Here is a 26175-nt window from a genome sequence, read left to right as displayed (position 1 = left end):
ATTTATATGTATACACAAATAAGTCAAATCTTATATCCTTTTCCATTTTTCAACTGAAAGTGTATATTTGGTATTTACCAAGTAATAATGTTTATCTGTAGCTAAAAAAAGTAAAATCAAAACTACATATAATAAAAAAAGCTACAAATCTTAGAACAATCTCTAATCATTCTCATATAGACATCCCATGGTAAAGTCATAGCTCATATACCAAGGTTACTTGGGAAAAAAGTATTCCACTTTGTTATAAAATATGACGATCCTTATTTTATCTTCTTTCTCAAGTCAATCTAGGAACACTCTCTATTTTCATGCTTATAAATTCAAATGGAGTAAGTCTAATCAATGACCTGCACTTAAACATGCCAGAGAAACTTAGGTGGCTTTGGGTCATATGACTAAAAAACTGATAACTTCCACAGACCGAAGACAATCAACTTTATTTGATTTTTGGTTCTCGTTTTCCCTGATAACCACTGTTGTGCCCTCTTCTTGTGCTGTCTATATTTTTAGGTGGAACTGAGCTAAATATAAGAAAAGAAATTTAAACCCTGGCTTTCGGTCCTGGCCTCAAGATTACTGAGAATGCAAACTATTTATTCTCACTGAGTGGCAGAGCCAATAAAATATAGATAATACCTATTTATGAGGATCTGGATTCGAATTAGAATTATTTCAGACACTAAGCAGTGTCTGTCACATGTTAGTCAAGCAACAACTAGTAGTTATACAATTTTCAGCAAGGTCCTTGGTGAGGCAGGGACATGTCACCTGTGACCATCACTATAAACCTCAAACAAGCCATAATTTTATCACCATGAAATAAAGCATCTAGTACCCATGATAGCTCTTTGTGCGAATGGATGTTCAGACATGTCATTTAGGAGGAAGAGGCAACTCAAAAAATCCCAAGAACATACTACTAAAACAAGCAGATTTCTTTAATCAACTTCAGATTTAGAAGATATCCTTATAAGATCGATGTTACTCAGCATTTTAGCTTGAATTAAAAATTACTGGATTATCACTTATGATGGAGCATGATAATGTGAGAAAATAGAATGTGTACATGTATGTGTAACTGGGTCACCATGCTGTACAGGAGAAAAAAAAATGTATTGGGGGAGTTCCCGTCGTGGTGCAGTGGTTAACGAATCCGACCAGGAACCATGAGGTTGAGGGTTCTGTCCCTGCCCTTGCTCAGTGGGTTAACGATCCGGCGTTGCTGTGAGCTGTGGTGTAGGTTGCAGACGTGGCTCGGATCCCGCGCTGCTGTGGCTCTGCTGTAGGCCGGTGGCTACAGCTCCGATTCGACCCCTAGCCTGGGAACCTCCATATGCCGCGGGAGCGGCCCAAGAAATAGCAACAACAACAACAATAACAACAACAACAACAACAAAAAGACAAAAAAAAATGTATTGGGGAAATAGCAATTTAAAAAAAAAGAATAGTCATTATCACCAGAAAAAAAAACTATTGGATTAAAAGAAGTATTATTATCAAATGATTATTAAGGTAATAATTTGAAGGTAAGAAATGGGAGAGAGAAGAATTGAAATGTATTGAGCACTTAAAATGTCCATGTTAAGTTTACATTCTTGGCATTTAAATGTTCCCATCATGGCTCAGTGGAAAAGAAACTGACTAGTATCCATGAGGATGCTGGCTTTGCTCAGTGGGTTAAGGATTTGGCATTGCCATGATCTGTGGTGTAGGTTGCAGATGTGGCTGGGATCTGGCATTGTTCTGGTTGTGGCGTAGGCTGGCAGCTACAGCTCTGATTAGACCCCTAGCCTCGGAACTTCCATATACCATGGGTGTAGCCCTAAAAAGACCAAAATATTGAAAAATAAAAATAAATGTAATGATTTACTTCATAAAGTCAAACCTAACTACTGAAAACAGAAGACCTACTTTCTAACGATGGGGTAATTATACTGTATTTCACAAGATCTATTTACCGGCTATAAATTATATTTGCATTGCATCATTCATTATAATTGTTCTAAATTCAGTCCAGTTACAATAAGAGTATTCGATAATTTCCGACTGACAATTTCCCGTTTTATGCTTTCAGGAATGAAAAGTTAGTGAGTCATCATGAATCGGGCAAACGAGAGCTCCTCAAAAGAGTTCATACTACTTGGCTTCTCAGACAAGCCCTGGCTACAAACGCCCCTTTTGGTGCTCCTATTAGCATCATACGCAACCACCATCTTTGGCAATGTGTCCATCATGATGGTGTGCATTCTGGATCCCAAGCTTCACACTCCCATGTATTTCTTTCTCACAAACCTCTCCATATTAGATCTCTGTTACACCACGAGCACCGTCCCTCATATGTTGAAAAACATTTGTCAGAACAAAAAGACCATCAGTTATGGTGGCTGTGTGGCCCAGCTCATCATCTTCCTGGCTCTGGGTGCTACGGAGTGTCTCCTCCTGGCTGTTATGTCCTTTGACAGATATGTGGCCATTTGCAGACCCCTCCGCTACGTAGTCATCATGAACCCCTGGTTCTGCCTCAAGATGACAGCCTTCTCCTGGCTCACTGGCTTCAGCAACTCAGTGTTGCAGTCCTCCTTGACCCTTAACATGCCTCGCTGTGGTCATCAGGAAGTGGACCACTTTTTCTGTGAGGTTCCTGCCCTTCTCAAGTTGTCATGTGCTGACACAAAGCCTATTGTCTCCGAGCTCTTTTTCTTCAGTGTGTTAATTCTGCTAATTCCAGTGACATTGATCCTCATCTCCTATGGCTTCATAGCTCAAGCAGTATTGAGAATCAGGTCAGCCGAAGGACGGCGAAAAGCTTTTGGAACGTGTGGGTCTCACATGGTTGTGGTCTCTCTCTTTTTTGGAACAGGCACATACATGTATCTACAACCACCTTCTTCCACTTCTAAGGACTGGGGAAAGATGGTTTCCCTTTTCTATGGGATATTCACACCCATGTTGAACCCTCTCATCTATAGCCTTAGAAATAAAGATATGAAAGAGGCCTTCAAGAGGCTGGAATTATTAACATTTTCTATAAGAAATAAGTGTTCCATTGTGACAACAATCTTCTGAATCTGTCCTTATCCTTGAAAATGATAATAGTCTTTTAATTGATTTTTCATTTTTTCAGGCTCTCATGATTGTATTGAATTCAGCCAAAACTTATAAAACTTGCTTCAGGAAGCAATGCTGAAGACATCTTTTCTTTTGTTAAAAAAGATTTATTATGATTTATTTACAATGTTCTGTTAATTTCTGTTGTACACCAAAGTGACCCAGTAATACATATGTATACACTCTTTTTCTCACATTATCCTCCACCATATTCCTTTACAGGTGATTAGATATATAGTTCCCTGTGCTATACAGCAGGATCTCATTGCCTGTCCACTCCAAATGCAAGAGTTTTCATCTACTAACCCCAAATTCTCGGTCCATCCCACTCCCTCCCTCCCCCCAGCAAACACGAGTCTGTCCTACATGCCCATGATCTTTTCTGTTTTGTAGGTGGATCACTTGTGCCATATTTTAGACTCCACATATACGTGATATGGTGTCTGTCTTTCTCTTTCTGACTTACTTCACTTAGTATGAGAGTGTCTAGTTCCATCCATGTTGCTGTAAATGGCATTATTTGGTCCTTTTATGGTTGAGTAATATTCCATTGTTTATATGTACCACATCTTCCTAATCCATTCATCCATTTAGGTTGTTTCCATGTCTTGACTATTGTGAATAGTGCTGTGATGAATATATGGGTGCATGTATGTTTTTCAATGAAATTTTTGTCTGGGTACATGCCCAATACACAGAAATAGATTGCATTTCTATATACTAACAATGAAAGATCAGAAAGAGAAATTAGGGGAACAATCCCATTTACCATTGCACCAAAAAGAATAAAATACCTAGAAATAAACCTTCCTAAAGAGACAAAAGACCCTTACTCTGAAAACTATAAGACACTGATGAAAGAAATCAAAGAAGAAACAAATTGATGGAAAAATATACCAGGCTCTTAGATTGGAAGAATCAATGTAGTCAAAGTGACAATACTGTCTGAGGCAATCTACAGATTCAAGGCAATCCCTATCATATTACCAATGACATTCTTTAGAACAGAACATTCTAAAATTTGTATGGAAAGATATCTTTTCTAAGTTAAAAGCTCCTTTGCTTTCCAGAAGTTTCCTCCATGTACTTTGTTCCTTTGTTCCTTGGTAAAATTTCTTCCTATCAATGTCAGACTGTCCAAGACACTTAGATGGTTTACCTTCCCACTTATGTACTATTTGTTGGAGAACCATTTTGTCTACCACCTTAGTTAGGAATTTCCCCATCTTTATGATTAAATGACCAGCGATCCCAAGCCAAAATTTTCCCATAATCACCCCAGTCCTCAGTCACTTTACATCCTCCCATCCCTTTATAATTCCATCATATACACCTTCCAGAACAGTTTCAAGTATGCAGTTTATGTCAAATCTATCTGGCTTTAAACTAGCTAAGTGTGTGTATCTCATACTAGAAATTTAAAATATCAATTGAGTTTTATTTCCAACTCTGTTTTCAATTCATCCCATCATTCTCCATGGATAGCATTTTCCCCTTTTCTTTCATTTTCCAATATTTATTTGTCCCAAATCCTTATTTGTTCCAAGTTCTGCACCAACCAAACACACGTGATAGCCCATAAATGATGATGTTTTTTATAGAAATGTTCACTGGAATACTTTTTTCTAATATTTAACTGAATAAATTCATTCTTCTTTGGGGTAACCTCTAAATAAATATTTATTGATATTTTTAACACTAGATAGTACTAGACCAGAGGGAAAATAATTGCAGTTATTATACTGAAAAAAATTTTTTTTGTCCTTTTAGGGCCATACCCATGACATATGGAGGTTCCCAGGTTTGGGGTCATATCGGCCTATATCAGAGCTCCAGCAATACCAGCTCTGAGCCACTTCTGCAACCTACACCACAGCTCACTCAACACTCGATCCTTAACCCACCGAGCAAGGCTAAGGATTGAACCCAAGTCCTCATGGATATTAGTCAGGTTTGTTAACCACTGAGCCATGACAAGAACTCCTGAAAAAAATATTCTAATTCCCGGAGGAAATGACCCTTAAATTCAGACATTTAAATGATTAGTTGCAGTTAGTAATATAAGGACATAGATGGGACAACATTTTAGGCAACAGAGAAAGGGTTACAAAGCATTTTATAAATTACAAGTAATTTAAAATGGTTAAGAAAGAGAGTACAAGACACATATAAAAAGAGTCTGGAGATGATAACTGAAAAGTCTAGACTTTATCCACTAATGAAAGCAGAAATGTTAGAGTACAGAAAGTACCAGCACCAGTATAAAGTAACTAAAAACCTAAGTGCAGAATACAGCTCTTATATAATAATCATGTGTTTACTAAATGAGACATGTAATAAGCAGTAAGAGATTCAAGACACAAAAAACAAATGAATATCAATTATATCTCGTGTAAGTGCCTTTTTTAAATTTCCAAACCTGTTTCTACCATTGCCATCTCTTTTTGAATATGATAGACATTTCAAACTCAACACCATCAAAAGCTAAACACCTGCTCACCCTTCACCACAAAGCTCTTTTCACTATTTTAACAAATGGATTCACCTTCTGTTTACATTTGCAAATCAGAAACCCTGAACCATATCTTATGCCATTCACTCCTTAGTTTTTTAAATCAAAGCCATTTCCAAAACATATCAATCATTCCTCTTTTGTACCTCCCATCTCTCCATTCCTTTCTATCTTCACATTTCTGGTACCATCACGTTTTACCCATAAGTTTACCAAATTATTAACCTACCTATCATTATGCACTCCTGCCAACTCTTTGAAATACACTTTTTTAAAATATAGCCAGTGATCATTTCACTGCAAATACAATCATCCCATTCTCTTCACCTGTACTGAGATTATCAGTGGCATTCTATTGTTCACTAGTTAAAAACAAATACTCACTTACTAGCAATACAGCTCTCTTCTTTTTTTCTGGCCACATCCATGGCATGTGGAAGTTCTGGGGCCAGGGATGAAACCTATCCCACAGCAGCAACCCAAGCTGCTGCACTGAAAATGCTGGATCCTAAACCTGCTGTGCCACAAAGGAACTCCCATACAGCTTGCTCGTCGCTCTCTCTGTCTTTTGCACTTACCACATTTCCTTAAAGCATAGAACCTTTGCACATACTGATCCTTCTACCTGGAATACTCTTCCCATCCATATTTACCTAATTACTAATGGCTCAGGCCTCATTAGAAAAAATTTTTGTGGTCTCTCTCTGATTCAGTGAAATACCCACAAATTTACTTGTTCATTATGTACCTCTCATTTGTGGCACTTTTACTTTTAAGTGATCATTTGATAAGTGCCTTTACCTCCTACTAGACTGTAAATTCATCAAAAAGTCTACAAACAGTAAGTGCTGGAGAGGGTATGGAGAAAAAGGAACCCTAGTACACTGTTGGTGGGATTGTAAATTGGTGCAACCACTGTGGAAAACGGTATGGAGAGTCCTCAGAAAACTAAAACTAGAACTACCATTTGATCCAGCAATCCCACTCCTGGCCATCTATCCAGAGAAAACCACAATTCGCAAAGACACATGTACTCCGATGTTCACTGAAGCACTATTTTCAATAGCCAAGACATGGAAACAACCTAAATGTCCATCAACAGAGGAGTGGATCCAGAAGATGTGGTACATATACACAATGGAATATTACTCAGCCATTCAAAGGAACGAAATACCGGCATTTGTAGCAACATGGATGGACCTAGAAATTATCATGCTAAGTGAAGTCAGCCATACAATGAGACACCAACATCAAATGCTTTCACTGACATGTGGAATCTGAAAAAAGGACACAATGAACTTCTTTGCAGAACAGATGCTGACTCACAGACATTGAAAAACTTACAGTCTCCGGAGGAGACAATTTGGGGGATGGGGGGATGTGCTTCGGTTGCGGGGTGGACATCCTGTGAAATTGGATTGTTATGATCATTATACAACTACAGATGTGATAAGTTCATTTGAGCAATTAAAAAAAGTTAAAAAAAAAAAAGAGCATGGAACAAAGTTTGGTTTTTCTCACCAAAACATTCACAGCACTTAGTTGTGGAGGCAGAAAATTAAAACATCAATTGTCAAAACTATGGATAATTTTAGCTAATATGCAAATTTTCATTTATTCTGTTAAAAGAATTTTCAGAGATGTGAAACTCTCTAGGGCTAGGAATGGTGGTCATATGAAATTCCATGGTGGGATATATACTTAAATTCTCAAAAGCTAAGGAAATTGTATTTCCCTGTAAAAATGAAAATCTAGTGATTGTCACATATAGTTATTAATAATCCTTTCTCTTTTAAAAGTTACATAAACACATTATTTATGTAATTATAAAGATAATAAGAGATATAATAATATGAGACATATTTATGTAAGATAATAATATGAGACTTATATTTTAGAAAAGGCAAACAGTTTTATGGAAAAGAGTTCATCCTTAAATTTACTATATTTAAAGTTTACCACTGTTGGCATATTAGTTTATTCATCTTTTCTGTCAATGGAGGGTTATAATTTCTTTTTTATGTGCATTATATCTTGATAACATACCTAGATTCTTTATTTAAGGTTCTTTAAATTCTATAGTGCTTTACAATTTTCAAAAGTTTCACACACGTGATTTCATAAAATCCCATAATAACCCATTTTTCCCCTACCCATATATTGCTCTCTCCTCCTTTGCTCTCCTCACTGGGAACTACTCATTTGTTCTCTACATCTGTGAGTCTGCTTCTTTTTTGTTATAGTCACAATTTGTTGTATTTTTTAGGTTCCACATGTAAGTGATATCATACAGTGTTTGTCTTTTTCTCTATGACTTACTTCCTTTAGTATAATGCCCTCCAAGTCCATCCATGTTGATGAAAATGGCTAAATTTCATTCTTTTCTGAATAGCATTCTATTGCACATATACATCACATCTTCTTTATCCATCCATCTACTGATGGACACTTAGGTTGCTTAAACACCTTGGCAATTATAAATAATGCTGCTATGACTATTGTGTGCATATATCTTTTCAAATTAGTAGTTTTGGTTTTTTGATTATTTTTTTTTCAGATACATACCCAAGAGTGGAATTGCTAGGTCATATAGTAGTTTTATTTTTAGTTTTTTTTGAGAAATCTCCATATTATTTTTCACAGTGGCTGCAGCAATTTATATTCCCACCAATAGTAAATAAGGGTTCCCTTTTCTCCACATTCTTGCCAACATTTTATACCTGAATTCTTTAAAACACAGATTAAATAGCTGTCTTCAAGTGGAAACAAAATAGTGAGATTCTAAAAATTCATGCACTTGATGGATCAGAAAAGAAGAAAAAAATTCTTAGTTCCATATAGTAATATATAAAATTGAAGACATTGTTTGAGAAAGAGAGGTGAATTAAAATGTAATATCTAGTGATTAGAATTTTTATTTAAGAACATTAAAAATGTACCTGCTATTGAACTTTGAGTGGATTAAAATACCTCCTAATATATGCTTTTACTTGGATAAATAGTTAAAGGAAAAAAGAATAAGGGAAAAGTGAAAAGAGAATAAGCCTATTTCACCAAAGGATTACAGTTCCAAGAAATCTACATATAGAAACATAAAGAGAGTCGTGTCTTTACAAATACTGTGGATGTGGCCACTGGAACTCAAAGCAGACTTAGATCAAATAGATTAGATGCTAAATTTTAGAGAAAGTTATACTACCAAATAAAGATGACTCTTAAGCCTTGAGATTTAAAATAACCCTTGGACACCAATCTTCGTTAAGCAAGAAGGAAGTTGAAAAAGCAAACATATTCATTATTGCTCTTTTCAGATATAGACATTGAGGTTAACGGACCTACAAAAAAATAAAAACCAATAGTATGAGGAATAACTGGTATAAAGTAGCTGGGGACCTACTTCAATGAGTAGACCATGGGAATATTTCACAGCTCAGAGTTGGAACTCTTCACAACTGCTCATGGTTTTCAGAATTTCTGGATAACTTTGTCTTCTATGTATCTCTAAAGTTTTCTCTTTCCCAGTGGGGGTTCTTTATTGGCCATCTTCTTCCAGTTCTACTGATTAAATTTTGGGGCATGTGGAGGACAGATAACTTGTCTATTTAATTCACAGTTTTATTAGCCAAGCAGAGACCCTGAACTTTGAACTGCATCTTATTAATGGATGAAAAATGTGTATATGTCTCTTTTCAGAAGGAGACAGATGTATTTTCTGTGGAGGAAGAATAAATGAAATATTTTGTGACTAAAAGGCAGACAGTGGTAATCTTGAAGGCTGACCACAGATATTTGGTTTCTCATACCTTCTAGGAATAGGGTAGGATTAAATTTTCCCTCCTGTTGAACTCAGTCACGGTCTGTGACCAGCTTCGTTAATAAGTGTGAGTTGAAGTCACAGCCTTCAAGACTAGGATAGGGAACAGTTTCACGTAATTTCATAGAGACAGAGAGAGTTAAACAAAATGAGAAGGCAGAAGAATATGTTTTAAATGAAAGAATGAGAAACAATCCCTGAAAAACTCCAATGAAACAGGGGTAAATAATTTACCAGATAAAAAGTTCAAGGCAATAGTAACAAAAATGTTAACTAAGCTAGGTAGGGGGTGCAATATAAGAACACAGACTTTCACCAAAGAACTAGAAAATATAATAAAGAAACAGTCCGAGCTGAAGAATACAGTAACTGAAATGAAGAATTCAGTTCACTAGGGGGAATTAACAACAGATTAAATGATACAGAAGAATATATAAGCAATCCAAAAAATAGAATAATAGAAATCAGCCAATCAGACATCAAAAACATTTTTTGTTGTTGTTGTTTTAAATAAGAATAGTTTAAGAGAATTCTGGGACAATGTCAAGCACACTACCATTCGCAATACAGGAATCCCAGAAAAAGAAGAGATAGAGAAAGGTGTCAAATGTATTTGATGAAATTAGGGCTGAAACCTCCCTGAACCTGAAGAAAGAAACAGATATTCAGGTACTGGAAGCACAGGGGTTTCCAAATACTGTAAGATATCACTTATATGTGGAATCTAAAAAACAAACAAAAAACAAAACAAAAATAAACTCACAGGTACAAACAAATTAGGGTTACCAGAGGGGAAGGGTTTGGGGGCATGGGTGAAACAGCTAAAAGGAGTCGTGATGGCAACTAGACTTGTGATGGTGATCACTTGCTAGTGTATACAGATGATGAATTACAATGTTGTACACCTGAAAGTTACGTAATTTTTTAAAAATAATAAATGAAAATCTGTTTTGCCACATATCAAATTACCCATTGTGCATTATTTCACTAACATTTCAATCATTCTGTAGCCAAGTTTACTGAGACACTGAGAATAAGCACCAATCTCTTATTTCTCTATTACAAATAAATGTCATTATAGCAAATTTTTGTAATTTTTCAATGTTAATATTTGAAGCAATGGAGAAAATTACGTGTAGTGGGCATTTGAAAATATTTATTGATTGAATAAATTAATGAAACTCTGTAAACTGATTTCTTCTTGATACAATTTTTTATTATTTAAATCATTTGCGAGGAGTTCCCGTCGTGGCGCAGTGGTTAACGAATCAGACTAGGAACCATGAGGTTGCGGGTTCGATTCCTGCCCTTGCTCAGTGGGTTAAGGATCCAGCGTTGCTGTGAGCTGTGGTGTAGGTCGCAGATGCGACTCGAATCTCGCGTTGCTGTGGCTCTGGCGTAGGCCAGTGGCTATAGCTCCAATTAGACCCCTAGCCTGGGAACCTCCCATATGCCTTGGGAGCGGCCCAAGAAATGGCAAAAAGACAAAAAAAAAAATCATTTGTGGAACTTTAACATAGTCAGTGTTAGGTCAATCTATACTATGCTAGGCTATTGGAGGAAAAATATTTGAAAACAAGAAATTTTAGTTCCTTAAAAGTCATATTGGAAGGTGACTGCTCCTTCTTTCTCTATGTAAAATTAAAATTACTCAACATGTATTATATCAGGAAATAATATCCCAAGAAAAAGTATAAATAAAAGAAAATTGTATCTTGACACCAAAAATAATTGTCTCGAATTTTCCCTGAAATCCAAGTAAATAGTCTATGAAATTATTGAAGTAGGTTGGCTTTTCTGGGATTCTTTTAGTCCTGAGCTAATTTTCCACAACAGGAAAAATGCCAAAATTTATCATTTCATTGTACTGGGCAAGAAGGAACTTAGCAGTATTATACCCTCTAGGGAATTTCTAGTGTTTCTTGACAAGAATTTCCACTGAGGTTTATTATCTCAATGGAAAAAATGTCCCACAGCTCTATAAAGAGTAAGAACACTTCCTTAACAATTATTTTAGAATAAAATAGGTTTCCACATCTGAACATATTTAGGATCCTTCAAATCAAATGAATAATATTAAGGACTTATGATAAGAAGACACTGAACACAGAGAGAATATTCAATATTTACCTCCAACTAACATTTCATTCTGATGGAAAAAAAAAGATCAGTGTCAATTTTTGCAAGAAAGGGAAATACTACCATGGAATATCAACACTGATTTAAAGAAGTTATTGTATGTGAGTGGGAGCGATCTGTTCAGCTTAATCGTCTTTACCATTTTGCACAACCTCATGCACTTTGTGATAAGAATAATTTGGGGAAATGAAAGGGAAGAAAATGCAATCTTTACAAGACTTCTTTTGGCAGAGATAAGTACAATGTTAATATTTGGATACAACCTAAAGAAAAATTAATTAGAAGATACAGATGCATAAATCAACCTGGACACTGTACTCAATGAAAATAACTAACCCAAGATAAAGTATTACACTTGCAAAAGGGTAGCCACACATATTGAACTAATTAATCCTCATGGCACAGAAAGATTGTTGTGATCATTTCTGCTGTACAACAAAGTGACTCGGTTATACACATACACACATCCATTCCTTTTCAGATTCTTTTCTCATAAAGCTTATCACAGAATATTGGGTAGGCTTCCCTGTGCTATACTGCAGGTCTTCATTGACTGGGAATCATTTTAACTGTGTGTTTTCTTCTATGACAAGTTTTATCTTTGCAAAAGTCATTTTATGATTTGAGATACAGGACTAAGGAAAAGTGCTCTCTCTTGCTGTTTCTATATGAAGCAGACCAATCCAGCTAGAGTTCTGAACTTACCTAAATAAACTCAGAAATTCAACCAGAGAATAATAAGGTTTAGCAGACTAAGGATGAAAGAAATGAACACATGTGGTAAGTCAGCACAGGTGATTTTGGGGAAACATTCTTCCATTTCATTATTTTCTCAAATATAAGAAAAACTGTGGTATCCCTTTACTTAATCATTATTCTATAAAAATTTTCTATATTACATTCTCTAGGTAAAATATAGAGATTTGTTAATCTTCTTTTAGATGTACTACAAAATAATAATTTGGGGCATTTTGATTCATGTTTTCATCTTGCAAGTATCAATTCACATCACTGGAGTTACATCACAGAGAAAATCCCTTCATAACTCACTTTATTTAACTGAATAAGTTGACCATCAAGAATATTTAATACTGAAATATACATCTTCATTTTGACTTAAGTCCATGAACAAGAGCAACGACAGTCTTGAATGCAAGAAATGTAAGTACTCCAAAGGTTTTCATTCTCTTGGGCTTCTCTGACCATCCCTGGTTGGAAATGCCACTCTTCATAATAGTGCTTGCTGCTTACATCTGCACACTAGTAGGAAACATCTCAATTATAGTGGTATCCAGAGTAGATCCGAATCTTGACAGCCCTATGTACTTCTTCCTTTCCAACCTCTCCTTCCTGGACCTTTGTTTTACCACAACCACCATCCCTCAACTGCTGCTAAACCTCTGGGGCCCAGATAAGTCTATCAGCTACGGAGGCTGTGTGACTCAGTTTTATATGTTTCACTTTTGGGGGGCCACCGAATGCATCCTCTTAGCTGTGATGTCCTTGGATCGTTACATGGCCATCTGCAAGCCTTTGAGGTACCCAGTCATCATGCATCAGCAACTCTGTATCTTCCTAGTGGTCATGGCATGGCTAAGTGGTTTGGTCAACTCCTTGCTTCAGTCATCCCTCACCATCCAGCTGCCACTTTGTGGCAACAACAAGGTAGATGATTTCCTGTGTGAGGTCCCAGTGATGATCAAGATGTCATGTACTGATACCACATTCAATGTAGCTATGCTCTCCATTGTGGGAACATTCTATTCCCTCGTTCCCTTGTCACTTATTCTTGTCTCCTATGGGTTCATCGTAGCTACAGTGCTCAGAATTCAGTCCTCAGAGGGAAAGAAGAAGGCCTTTAACACATGCAGTTCTCATATTATTGTTGTATCTCTCTTCTATGGGCCAGTAATTAGCATGTATGTGCAACCTTCTGCTGCTAACTCCCAGGATAAGAACAAACTCATGTCCCTATTCTACAGCTTGGTGACTCCTATGCTTAATCCTTTTATTTATACTTTGAGGAACAAAGACATGAAAGGGGCAATGATGAGGCTTCTTGTCTCATTGTACCATCAAAGAAGAGGATAAACATAGCTATTTTTGTACTTCATACTTTCCATATAGGACTTAGAAGAGCCTCTGTTCTAAATTACCTCTTGGTTTTGCCTCGTCTCAAAATTATCCCCAAAGACGTAACTTTTTACTATGTAGCTATCATAAGAAATAAAATAAATATATGGTACTAAATTTAAATTAAATTTATAAAAATATTAAAAATTCATATCTGTATAAATTGTGTCTTAACAAACATATTGAAAATTTTTCTTAAATAGATGTTTAAAAAAATATCTCTTATGTTACAAGTTTTCCCAAGTATAGGCACATTTGATGCACCTGGCCCTATTTGCTAGAAAGACTGTTTTTCAGCTTTGGTACACATCAGAATACTTATACTTTAAAAATCACAAACATGACTCCACTGCAGATATCTTGTATCAGAATTTTGAGAAATCATGTCCAGAAAACTATTTTAAAAAACTTCCTCAGTTGACATCAATTTAAACGTAGAATTTGTGAGGACCATCACAGGAAAATATTTTTGAGGTATTCTTTAGAGACAAAAGTCAGACAGGATCTGACATATGGGAAAAGGTATAGCCCATTTACCCACTCACCCCCCCAAAAAAAATAGAAGATAGTTTGTTGAATATGTGAAGAATCTCAGATGCTCCAAGCTTTTAAGAAAAATTGTAAACCCACAGGCAGAGAATTTAAAATCACAACTCCTAGCAAATGCTAAGGCAAATGCAAAAAGACCAAGCTGAATATCTAGAAGATACGCTTCCTAATAATTAAATGTTCTATTAAATTCAGCTACGTACTTTGATCAGTAGTATCATTTATGTGCAATAAAATTTTCAAAATTGGTTTCCTAAAACTAAATTATACAACAAAGAAATTGATAATTGAATTGTTACTATTGATAACTGAATTATCAGTCTGAGTAAGCAAATATCTTAGAATACCTTAAAGCGAACCAAAAGCAAAAAGAAGAAACTGCAAAAAAATATGTAAGAAAATACACGATTTAGAGAAAAAACACATAAAACTAAATACAAACAATAGGACTGGTAGTTGGATTAAAGCAGTAGATGGAGGAGAAATAATTAAGTAAATATTAGGAAAAATGCTTGAGAGTGAGATGTTCCAGCCGTACATTGGGCACCCCAGTCCTGAAATCTGACAATGGGAAGATAAACCCCCTTAGCTGGTTTGGAAAACAGTGGGGCTTACAGGAGGGCTGTAAGAAACCAAGACTTCACTCTTAAAGAGAGAGCAGTCGTCCTGTCAAAATGCAGAGGCTGCAGACAGAAAACTGCCTGGGTGTTTTGTCTACAAAACACCTTGGGAGGAGCAAAGCTAGCTCCAGGGAGGAAACCACTTTCAGGATGGGAGTGAAAGCAGCTCAGTGGCATAGCACAACCACTCCAGCTCCAATCCAGCCTCCATGGACACTGGGAAAAGAGTGAAACCAGCACAGAAGAGCAGCCCCAAGCCCTCAGGCCCTGGCAAGGACCCATCGCAACAATCCAAGGTATCCAAGGTGGAGATAACCATCACACCCAGCAGAAACCCAACTCAGTTGGGGCTCCTCTTACAGCCCCCTGGGCCCCAAACCTACCCCCAGTAGGATGGTAACAGCCAGTGAGAATAGGAGAAACGCTCTCACTCTAGTCCTTCCAACTCCAGCCATACCTCACACCAAGGTGGCAGCTGCCAGCACACACCAGGAGAAGATGTAGCCCATGTTCACCTCAGATCCAGCTCTTCCACCAAAGCCACTGGGCACATGCAGAATTCACAGGGATGCCTCAAGACTGGGATAGGAAGCTGTTTCACCTAATTTTCATAAAGACAGAAAAAGTTAAACAAAATTAGAAGATAAAGGAATTTGTTCCAAAGAAGAAGAAAAAATCTGAAAAAAAGTGAGTGAAACAGACAAATATGAACAAATTAAAGTTCAACAAAGAAATCAAAACTATTTTTAAAAACCCTAATTTATGAGAACAATGACAGCTCTGAAGAATTCAATAAACAACTTCAAAAACAGACTCAACCAAACAAATGAGAGAATTGGTGAATTATAAGACTTATTTAAAATCATACTGTCAGGAGAGCAAAAAGAAAAAAAATTAAAAAGAAAGAGAAAATCTATGTGAATTATGGAATACCATTAAAAGATACTATCTATGAATTACTGGAGTCCCAGAAGGAGTAGGAGGGAGAAAGTAGCATAAAGTTTATTCAACAATTGTAAAGATATACTCAGTCAACATCAGAGCACTTAAATATATTAAGCAAACACAAACAGAACAAAAGAGTAAAATAGACAACAATGTAACAAGAGTAGGAGACTTTAATACCTCACTTAGAATCAAGAATGGAACTATCATCAAAACAAATCAATGAGGACACAGGATTGGAAATATACTTTAATCCAAATGAACCTAACAAACATATATAGAACATTCCATTCAACAACAGTAGCGCAAACATTCTTATCACGTACACAGAACATTTTCCAAGATAGATTGGTCATATGTTAAGTTACAAAACAAGACTTAGCAAATGTAAGAGGATTGAATTCATAGCAAGCATCTTTTCTGACCACAATGGTATATGAAACTTTTCTGACCACAATGGTACATGAAACTAGATATCAACTAGGATATCTATTCCAGGATGACAACTGGAAAATTTACAAGCATGTGGAAACTAAACAACACACACCCGAACATCCACAGGTCAAAAAAATCAAATGGAAAATCAAAAAAATATTTTAATACAAATGAAAACAGAAATACAAAATACCAGAGTTCCCATTGTGGCACAGAGGAAACAATCCTACTAGTAACCATGAGCTTATGGGTTCAATCCCACTGATCTCGCTCAGTGGGTTAAGGATCCAGTGTTGCTGTGAGCTGTGGTGTAGGTCAAAGACACAGCCAGCATCCTGCATTGCTGTGGCTGTAGTATTGCTGTGGCTACAGTTCCGATTCGACCCCTGACCTGGGAACCTCCATATACTATAGGCTTGGCCCTAAAAAGCAAAAAGAAAAAGAAATACAAAATACCAAAACTTACAGGATGCAGCAAAAGCAGTTCTAATTTCCAGTCTATTTTATTGATAGTTATTCAATGTTTAGTTGTAATTTTGGTATTTTCATGAGAGGAGGTGAGCTTAAGTCTTTCTATTCTGCCATCTTGTCCCAATCTCCAGCAAAAGCAGTTCTAATAGGTAAGTTTATAAGGATAAAATGAAAGAGAAAGATCACAAACCACCAACATACCTTTACCACAAGTAACTAGGAAAAGAGAAACAAACTAAGTGCAAATTTAGAAAGAAGAAAATCATAATGATCAGAGTAGAAATAAATAGAGATACCATAAAAGCAAAAAAAAAAAAAACCAAGATAAAGAGTTGGTTTTTTGAAAAGAAAAACAAAACTGACAAGCTTTAGAAAGAGTAACTGAGAAAAAGAGAGAGTGCAGAATTATTCACAATAGTTAAGACATGGAAACAAACTAAGCATCCATCAAAAGATGAATGTATAAAGAACATTACTTACATAATATGCAGTTATATATAGTTATATATAATTTATTGTTATATAACATTATATATATATATATATAATGAAATATAATTCAGCCTTGAAAAAGAAGGAAATCTTGCCTTTTGCAAAAACATGGAGAGACCTTGAGAGTATTATGCTAGGCGACATAAAGCAGAAAGAGAAAGACAAGTATTATATGTTCTCACTTTGATGTGAAATCAAAAAATCCTCAGAGAAATAATAAGTAAAATTGTAGCTGCTAGGGACTGGGGTTGGGAGAAACAGAAAATGTCAGTCAAAGAGTATAACTATCAGCTTTAAAATGATAAATTAGTATCTGCGATCAAGATGACAGAGGAGTAGGACATGGAGCACACTTTCTCCCACAAACGACATTAAAAAAAATCTACATGCACAATGATTAGCACAGAACATCTATTGAACACTGGCAGAAGACATTCAGACTTCCAAAAAGGTCAACCTCCACATAACTAAGTAGAACAAAAGGGGAAAAGAGAGAGAGAAGGAGGAGGAGGAGAAGGAGAAGAAGAAGAAGAGGAAGAAGAGGAGGGAGGGGGAGGGGAATGGGAGGGCAGATGGGGAGGATAGGGGAGAGGGAGGAAGAGAAGGGGAAGAGGAAGAGAAGAGAAGAGAAAAAAAGGAATCAGGAAGAACAAACAAAACCTAAAGTCAGCAGAAGGAAGGAAATCATAAAGATCACACACACACACACACACTATATATACAAGACTCCTATATCAAAACATTGTGGTAACCACAAACCAAAAATCTACAATACAAACACACACACACACACACACACACACACACGCACACACACAAATAAGAAAAATCAATTAGGGAGTTCCCATCGTGGCTCAGCAGAAATGAATCTAACTAGTATCCATGAGCACAGCTGTTATCTCTGGCCTTGCTCAGGGGTCAAGGATCCAGTGTTTCCATGAGCTGTGGTGTAGGTAGAAGATGCAGCTTGGATCTGGTGTTGCTGTGACTGTGGTGTAGGCCAGCAGCTGCAGCTCCAATATGACCCATAGCCTGAGAACCTCCATATGCTGTGGTTACAGCCCTAAAAAGACAAAAACAAAATAAAAAACAATTAAAACACAACATTAAAGACAGTCATCAAACCATAAGATAAGAGAATAAAAGAAGGGAAGAGAAAAAAACAACAAAAACAAATCCAAAATAATTAACAAAATGGCAAAAAGAACACAGATGTCAATAATTACCTTAACTGTAAATGGAATAAATGCTCTAACCAAAAGATGTAGCCTGGCTAAATGGATACAAAAACAAGACCCAAATATATGCTGGCCTATAAAGAAGATATAGTATATGCATATACAATGGAATATTATTCATCCATGAAAAAGAATGAAATAATGCTGTTTACAGCAACATGGATGACCCTAGAGATTATCATACTAAGTGAAGTTAGACAGTGAAAAACAAACATCATATGATATCACTTATAAGTGGAATCTTAAAACAAAAAGATACTGCAGAAATACTCACAGACTTTGAAAACAAACTTATAGTTACCAAAGGGAACATGTAGGGGGAGGGATGGACTGGGGATTTGGGATTGGCATATGCACACTGGGATATATGCAATGATTGGCCACCAGAGACCTCCTGAATAGCAGAGGGAACTCACCCAATATTCTGTGATGATCTTTATGGGAAAAGAAACTGAAAAAGAATGAATGTGTGTATATGTATAACTGAATCACTTTGTTGTACAGTGGGAATTATCACAACACTGTAATTCAACTATACTTCAATAAAATTTTTAAAAAAGAAAAAAAAAGTGAAGAAGACCTAAATAGATATTTCTCCAAAGAAGATATATGGATGGCCAGTAGGCACATAAGAAGATGCTCAACATCACTAATTATTAGCAAAATGCAAATCAAAACTATAATGAGGTACTACCTCACACTGGTCAGAATGGCCATCATTAATATGTCTACAAATAACAAATGCTGGAGAGGGTATGGAGAAAGGGGAACTCTCCTACACTGTTAGGGGGAATGTAAATTGGTACAACCACTATGGAAAACAGTATGTAGGTTTCTTGGAAAATTAAATCTAGAACTACCATATGATCCAGAAATTCCACTACTGGGCTTATATGCATACATAACTATAATTCAAAAAGATGCATCTACCCCCATGTTCTTTGCAGCAGTATTCATAATACCCGAGACATGGAAAAAACCTAAATGTCCATCACCAGATGAATGGATTGATATGGTACCTATATATAATGAAAATCTACTCAGCCATAAAAAAGAACAAAATAATGCCACTCACAGCCACATGGATGTAACTAGAGAACATCATTCTAAGTGAAGTAAGTCAGAACAAGAATGACAAACACCAGATGATATCACTGACATATTGAACCTAAAATAGGGCACAAATGAACCTAACTACAAAACAGAAACAGACTCACAGACATGGAGAACACTCTTGCGGTTGCCAAGGGAGAGAAGGGAGAGCGTGGGATGGACTGGGAGTTTGGGGTTAGTAGATGCAAACTATTACAATTAGAATGTATAGACAATAAGGTTGTACTGCATAGTTTATCCAATCTACTGAGATAGACCATAATGGAAAATAATATTAAAAAATGAATGTTTATGTATATATATACACACACACATACGTATATGTATGACTGGGTCACTTTGCTATACAGCAGAAATGTGCATAACATTGTAAATCAACTATACTTCAATTAAAAACAATAATAATAAAATAAAATGAATAAATTTGGGGTGTCTAATTTATGCCTGGTGACATAATTAACAATACTGTATTATATACTTGAAAGTTGATAGGAGAATAGATCTTAAATGCTCTTACTACAAAAAAAAAATGTATAATAAGTAAGGGAATAGATGGGTTAATGACCATGGCTGTGGTAAACATTTGCAGTATATACATGTATAAATCACCACATTGTACACCTTGAACTTACATATGTTGTACATCAATATCTCGAAAAAACTTAAGGAAAAAATTAAAATGTCAATAAGTAAAACTCAATATCAAATAAATAAAGGAAAACAGAATTTACCTAATTTCATCAGTCTCTCCACAAGGTTCTCATGAATACCAAATGAAACATAGTAACTTTGTAGTTGAGAATCCTGGCCTACACCATGTTATCCAAGTGTTCAAAATTCATATCACCAATAATAGAAAAATAGGAGTTCCCGTCGTGGCACAGTGGTTAACGAATCCGACTAGGAACCATGAGGACGCGGGTTCAATCCCTGGCCTCACTCAGAGGGTTAAGGATCCGGCCTTGCCGTGAGCTGTGGTGTAGATTACAGACACAGCTTGGATCCCACATTGCTGTGGCTCTGGAGTAGGCCAGCAGCTGCAGCTCGGATTCGACCCCTAGCCTGGGAACCTCCATATGCTGCAAGTGTCACCCTAAAAAGCAAAAAAAAAAAAAAAAAGAAAAAAATGCACTCAAGCGGACACAATATCACTGCTGTGGGGTATTACTGTCAAAAACGAATATTCTCATTCTGCATAAACACTAGTCAAATCTAAATTGAACAGTATTGTATGATGTAAATGACCTGTACTCTTCAAAAATACTAAGCTCATTAAAGGCAAAGAAAAACTGAAAAATGGTTCCAGATTAAAGGACAAGAAACATAACACTTAAATTCAATTTGAAATCCTGGATTTGATCTTTAATTTAGAAAATACTCTCAGGAACACTTAGGACTAGGTTGCATTATACTCCACAGTATTTCAGAAAAATATTGAAATGCACATTAATATTACATTATTATAGACAGAATATCAAAGTACTCATAGCAAAATATTAACATTGTGAAATCTGATGAAAATCTATAGTAAATCTATACTATTTTCTTTTCTTTAAGTTTTATTGGTACTGAATTGTAAATAGAATATGGCAGATTTGTATTTGAAAATTTATTATGCTTGATGCCACTTGTTGTTGTCATAGCATATGATAACCAGTGGCCTTTCAGCTTCACATTTGTAAAAAGAGATACAATATGTGACACTGAGGCCAATAAAAAAGCAGAGGATGAGTGTATCTGGGCTGGAAGCCAGAGCTAGTTTCTGTGATTATCCAATGACATATTTGTGCCAATCATTTTGCACTGCTGAGATAGACTCAGAAGATGCAATTGAGCATGTGTTTAGGGAACGTGCTGCACAGGAATAGGTATGAGATGAAGCGGACAGAGATTGGGAGACAGTGTCCAGATAGGGAGTAGAAATTTACTGGTATAAAGAAGCAGCTGGTCCTTCAATGCATTTAGCCTCCATTCTTAGCTGAGAAAAGGCTGAATTCATTGTTAGCTCTTCAGTAAAGTTGTCTGTGACCCAAATTAATGTGTGCTGTGTGACTGTCAATTTACCAAATATTGGCTTTAGGTTTAGGGTTGGCAATGGTAGGGTCTCAGACCTTCTAGTTACCTTGAGTGTTGTTGGCCATAAGAAAGGAACTCAGGGAGTTCCCACTGTGGCACAGGGGAAACAAATCCGACTAGTATGCATGAGGATGGGGGTTCGATCCCTGGCCTCACTCAGTGGGTTGGGGATCCAGTGTTGCTGTGAGCTGTGGTATAAGTCACAGACACAGCTCAGATCCCATGTTGCTGTGGCTGTGGCATAGGCTGGCGGCTGCAGCTCCTATTCAATCCCTAGTCTGGGAACTTCCATATATCACAAGTTCAGCCCTAAAAACACACACACAAAAAAAAGGGGGGGGGGAATTCAGGCCAAAATCTACTGACCTTACTTGATTTGTTATATACAAGTTATTTAAGCTTAGGTAAGTCACACATCTTCTTCCCTTCAGTTTTCTTATCTACAAAGTGAGAAAAAACATACTTTTACCATGCCTCTGATTAAACTGCAAAAGGTTCATATAGTTTGAAAATATAAACAATAAAAAACAATAGCATCTTGTTCATCTTTGGGAGAATTTTTTGAAACTGATCTTTATTTTATATTATAAATTAAAGAGAATATATAATAATATGGCTAGGATTAAGAATCATATATGCTAAAATTTTGCGTTCTAAGAAAAATAGTCTACACATAGAAAAATACATTTATATGTTTTGCAAGCAGAAAGGGAAGAAAATAGATGGGAAATTTCAAAGTTTTTTTTTGTTAGATAGTGAGAGATTAGGGTATTACATGAGGTGTCCCAATCAATTAAGATTTTGATAAGTATAAGATGGTTCAAAGAACTAAGCTATGTCTTTTAAGTTTCTAAAAGCTCTTTTGCTCCATGATGGTCTATTCTACATGACCCCATTATTTATTCAAAGTTCTTTTATATACATGCTTCTTGGTTCTTCATTTTTTGAACAGTAGGATAAGAACAAATGAATATATACCATATTATTTTTTATGCCTAGTTGGAGATAATCACAGACAACAAAGAAGACAAATATATCAGAATCAATGTAATTGCAAACCACACAAGAAATTGAGGGGGGAGTTCCCATCGTGGCGCAGTGGTTAACAAATCCGACGAGGAATCATGAGGTTGCGGGTTCAGTCCCTGCCCTTGCTCAGTGGGTTAACCATCCGGCATTGCCGTGAGCTGTGGTGTAGGCTGCAGACACGGCTTGGATCCCACATTGCTGTGGCTCTGGCGTAGGCTAGTGGCTACAGCTCCAATTCGATCTCTAGCCTGGGAACCTCCAAATGCTGCGAGAGTGGCCCAAGAAATGGCAAAAAGACAAAAAAAAAAAATTGAGGGGAAGTTTGGGGATATGTTGTGCATTTTGAAAATTTAGGGAATATGATTTGAATCAATCATATCTGAACTTTAGAGGCCCCCAAAACTATAATTGACATTTGGGTTACATAAAAAATTCAGGTGTTGCCAAGATTTTACTTTATATTGAATTGTCCTTTAGCCTTATTCCACTTTAGCTCAATATGAGTACCAATTTTAAATGTTATATACATAGTACACTTATTTGAGATGGAAATGGTGGCAATAATACAGGTAACAAAACTATTACTTTAATTTTTAAAAATGCATTTATGGAGTTCTTGCTGTGGCATGGTAATTTAAGGATTCAGGGTCACCGCAGCTGTGGCATTGGTCAGATTCAATCTCTGGCCCAGGAACTTCCAAATGCCATGGATACATTAAAAAAAAAAATTTATTGGAGTTCCCGTCGTGGCACAGTGGTTAACGAATCCGACTAGGAACCATGAGGTTGCGGGTTCGATCCCTGCCCTTGCTCAGTGGGTTAACGATCTGGCGTTGCCGTGAGCTGTGGTGTAGGTTGCAGACGTGGCTCGGATCCCGCGTTGCTGTGGCTCTGGCGTAGGCTGGCGGCTGCAGCTCCGATTCGACCCCTAGCCTTGGGAACCTCCATATGCCGCGGGAGCGGCCCAAGAAATAGCAACAACAACAACAACAACAACAAGACAAAAGACAAAAAAAAAAAAAAAAAAAAGTATCTAAAAAAAAAAAAATTTATTTATTTGAAAAAATATGCAGATTGATTTTCATAATGAACTTTCTAACCACAGATATTCAAATCAGATCAAGCTTTCAAGCTTAAAGAGGAAAAAAAGGTTACATTTTCATATAATTTTTATCACAAAATTTTTCCAATACATTTTCAAGTAATTCTTTCAAGTACTTATCAGATGTATCAATTCATTCTTTCAGAGCCTAGTACTAATTCTGCCTCACATATTCCTTACTGCTTCTTAAGCTATGCAGGTGTTCTAAGGGCTTAATTCACCTAACAACACCTAGCCTATGATGACCATTATTTTACAATCCATATATCTGCAGCTTTACAGCTTATTTCCACCTCCTTTACACTTCTCACTACTTTGGGGAACGAAGAGAAATATGAGATGTTTACTTCTTCTGCATTATTTCAGAGGTCTTCTTGTTAACAATTCATAAACCTTATTTTTTTTACTAATGATAATGGGATTTTTAAAGAATACAAACCAGAAGTTTCCATTGTGGCTCAGCAGAAAAGAATCTGACTAGCATCCATAAGAACATAGGTTTGATCCCTGGCCTCTTTCAGTGGGTTAAGGATCCGCATTGCTGTGGCTGTGGTGTAGGCCAGCAGCTGCAGCTCCAATTCAGCACCTAGGCTGGGAACCTCCATATGCCATAAGAGCAGCCCTAAAAAAAGACAAAAAAAAAATACAAACCAAACTTCCTCTCAATATTCACTAGTATTCAAAATAGCATAATAGTGTTGGAGAAAATATCTAAAGTGTTTCACTATGTCTTTTGTTAAACCAAGATAGAAGTCAAATGTTATGACAAATTCTGCCTAAAAAGCAAGAAATTAAAAAACATACTCTAGGGTTTTTAAATTAAGAATATCATCTTTCCATAGTAAATTAACCTGAATTTTATCAATTTTTACAACAAATTTCATGCCTCATTTTTGATTAGGTTTATGCACTGAAAAATTAATACTGATGTTTTATCTTGATTTTACATGGCTATTTTCTCCAGTAGAGAGTGATTAGTATTTAGGAAGATTGCATTTAATTCATATCTGCCACCACAAACTCCATGACCTTGTGACAGTATATTCTCAATAAGTACTGAGAGAGTGAGGAAATGAGAGTGGTTGATGAATAGATGGATAGATGAACCAATGGTTGAAGAGATGCTCCATTATACCATTAATGTCACAGATACACAGGCTCACCTCACCCCATTAATCTTCTTACTGCCCCTCTTACATCTTTGTTTCTCAGGGTATAGATTAGAGGGTTGAGGCTAGGCGTGACAACAGTGTAAAAAAGGGCAATGAACTTTCCTTGATCTTGAGAATTTCCTGATGGGGGCTGGAGATATATGCACATGACTGGAATGAAAAACAGGGATACAACCATAAGATGGGCTCCACATGTCCCAAAGACTTTCTGAAGTCCAGTTGTTGACTGCATCCTCAGCACAGCACGGGCAATGGCACCATAGGAGCTGAGAATGAGGATGAGAGGTATGAGAACAAAAATGGAACTTGTGATCATGAGGGTCAGCTTATTAGCATGAGTATCAATGCATGACAGTCTAAGCAGTGCTGGAACTTCACACAAGAAATGGTCCACTTGGCGATGTCCACACAGGGGTACCCAAAAGGTAAGGAAGGAATGAAGTGCTGAGTTGGTAAAGCCACTTACCCAAGAAGCCACAGCCAACAGATGGCAGAAACGAGGGTGCATGAGGACAGTGTAATGCAAGGGTCTACATACAGCTGCATAACGGTCATAGGACATCACCACCAGCAGCACACATTCTGTGGATCCCAATGCAAGGACGAAATAAAGTTGAGTCATGCAACCATTGTAAGAAATTTTTTTTTCTGGGCCCCAGAGGTTGATCAGCAACTGAGGGATGGAGCTGGTGGTATAGCAGAGATCCAGAAAAGAGAGGTTTGAGAGGAAGAAATACATGGGTGTGTGCAGATGGGCATCTACGTATGACAAGATGATGATGAACAGGTTGCCTATCAATGTCATCAAGTAGAACATCAAGATAACCACAAAGAGTATTACTTCCAGATGAGGCCAATTAGAAAAACCCAGTAGAACAAAGTAGCCTTCCAAAGTTGCATTGATTTTTTCCATCATCATTCACTTCTTATTACCTGAGAAGAGAATCCCATACACCCCACAAAAAGTAAGGAAATACTCTATGAACCATAGGAAAACATGAAAAAGAAACAGAATCCAGTTTCAAAGATCTACCACTGTTCAATTCTAAGATAATTTGGCCACTAAGAGAAACTATGATAGTAATGAATTGAAAAAAATAAGAATCTGCAAACTAATACCAATAAATTTAAAAAGAATATATGAGTGGTAGGGAAGAGAAAGCTATTTCTATCATCAGGATCCTAAATGATAAACAGAGAAGCAAGGGCAGAGTTAGAAAAACA

General features: G+C 36.5%; 3 protein-coding genes across 3 annotated transcripts; 2 read left to right on the top strand and 1 right to left on the bottom strand.

Annotated features, from left to right (window-relative positions):
• Nucleotides 1-2100: 2100 nt before the first annotated feature.
• LOC110258534 (putative olfactory receptor 2B3) lies at nt 2101-3069 on the top strand. Its single transcript, XM_021081778.2, has one exon. The coding sequence runs from the start codon at nt 2101-2103 to the stop codon at nt 3067-3069; it is 969 nt and encodes a 322-aa protein (XP_020937437.2).
• Nucleotides 3070-12728: 9659 nt separating this feature from the next.
• LOC146401382 (olfactory receptor 2B11-like) lies at nt 12729-13667 on the top strand. Its single transcript, XM_084970490.1, has one exon. It carries the CDS (start codon nt 12795-12797, stop codon nt 13665-13667), a length of 873 nt encoding a protein of 290 aa, XP_084826616.1. The 5' UTR covers nt 12729-12794.
• An 11276-nt stretch (nt 13668-24943) lies between these two features.
• On the bottom strand, nt 24944-25870 carry LOC100521562 (olfactory receptor 2J3-like). Its single transcript, XM_003128282.4, has one exon. It carries the CDS (start codon nt 25868-25870, stop codon nt 24944-24946), a length of 927 nt encoding a protein of 308 aa, XP_003128330.3.
• Between the last annotated feature and the right edge of the window lie 305 nt (nt 25871-26175).

Source organism: Sus scrofa, chromosome 7, assembly GCF_054392235.1.
Source record: "Sus scrofa isolate SSC_HxYL_T2T_F1_AM1 chromosome 7, Sscrofa_HxYL_maternal_Yorkshire_Landrace_v2.0, whole genome shotgun sequence".
Lineage (NCBI taxonomy): Eukaryota > Metazoa > Chordata > Mammalia > Artiodactyla > Suidae > Sus > Sus scrofa.
Note: the sequence above shows the minus strand (reverse complement) of the source record. Positions and strands in the feature narration are given on the sequence as shown.

Bases quoted from the DNA above. Each gene is read 5' to 3' on its own strand.
- LOC110258534 (XM_021081778.2), top strand. From the start codon at position 2,101: ATGAATCGGGCAAACGAGAGCTCCTCAAAAGAGTTCATACTACTTGGC.
- LOC146401382 (XM_084970490.1), top strand. From the start codon at position 12,795: ATGCCACTCTTCATAATAGTGCTTGCTGCTTACATCTGCACACTAGTA.
- LOC100521562 (XM_003128282.4), bottom strand. From the start codon at position 25,870: ATGATGATGGAAAAAATCAATGCAACTTTGGAAGGCTACTTTGTTCTA.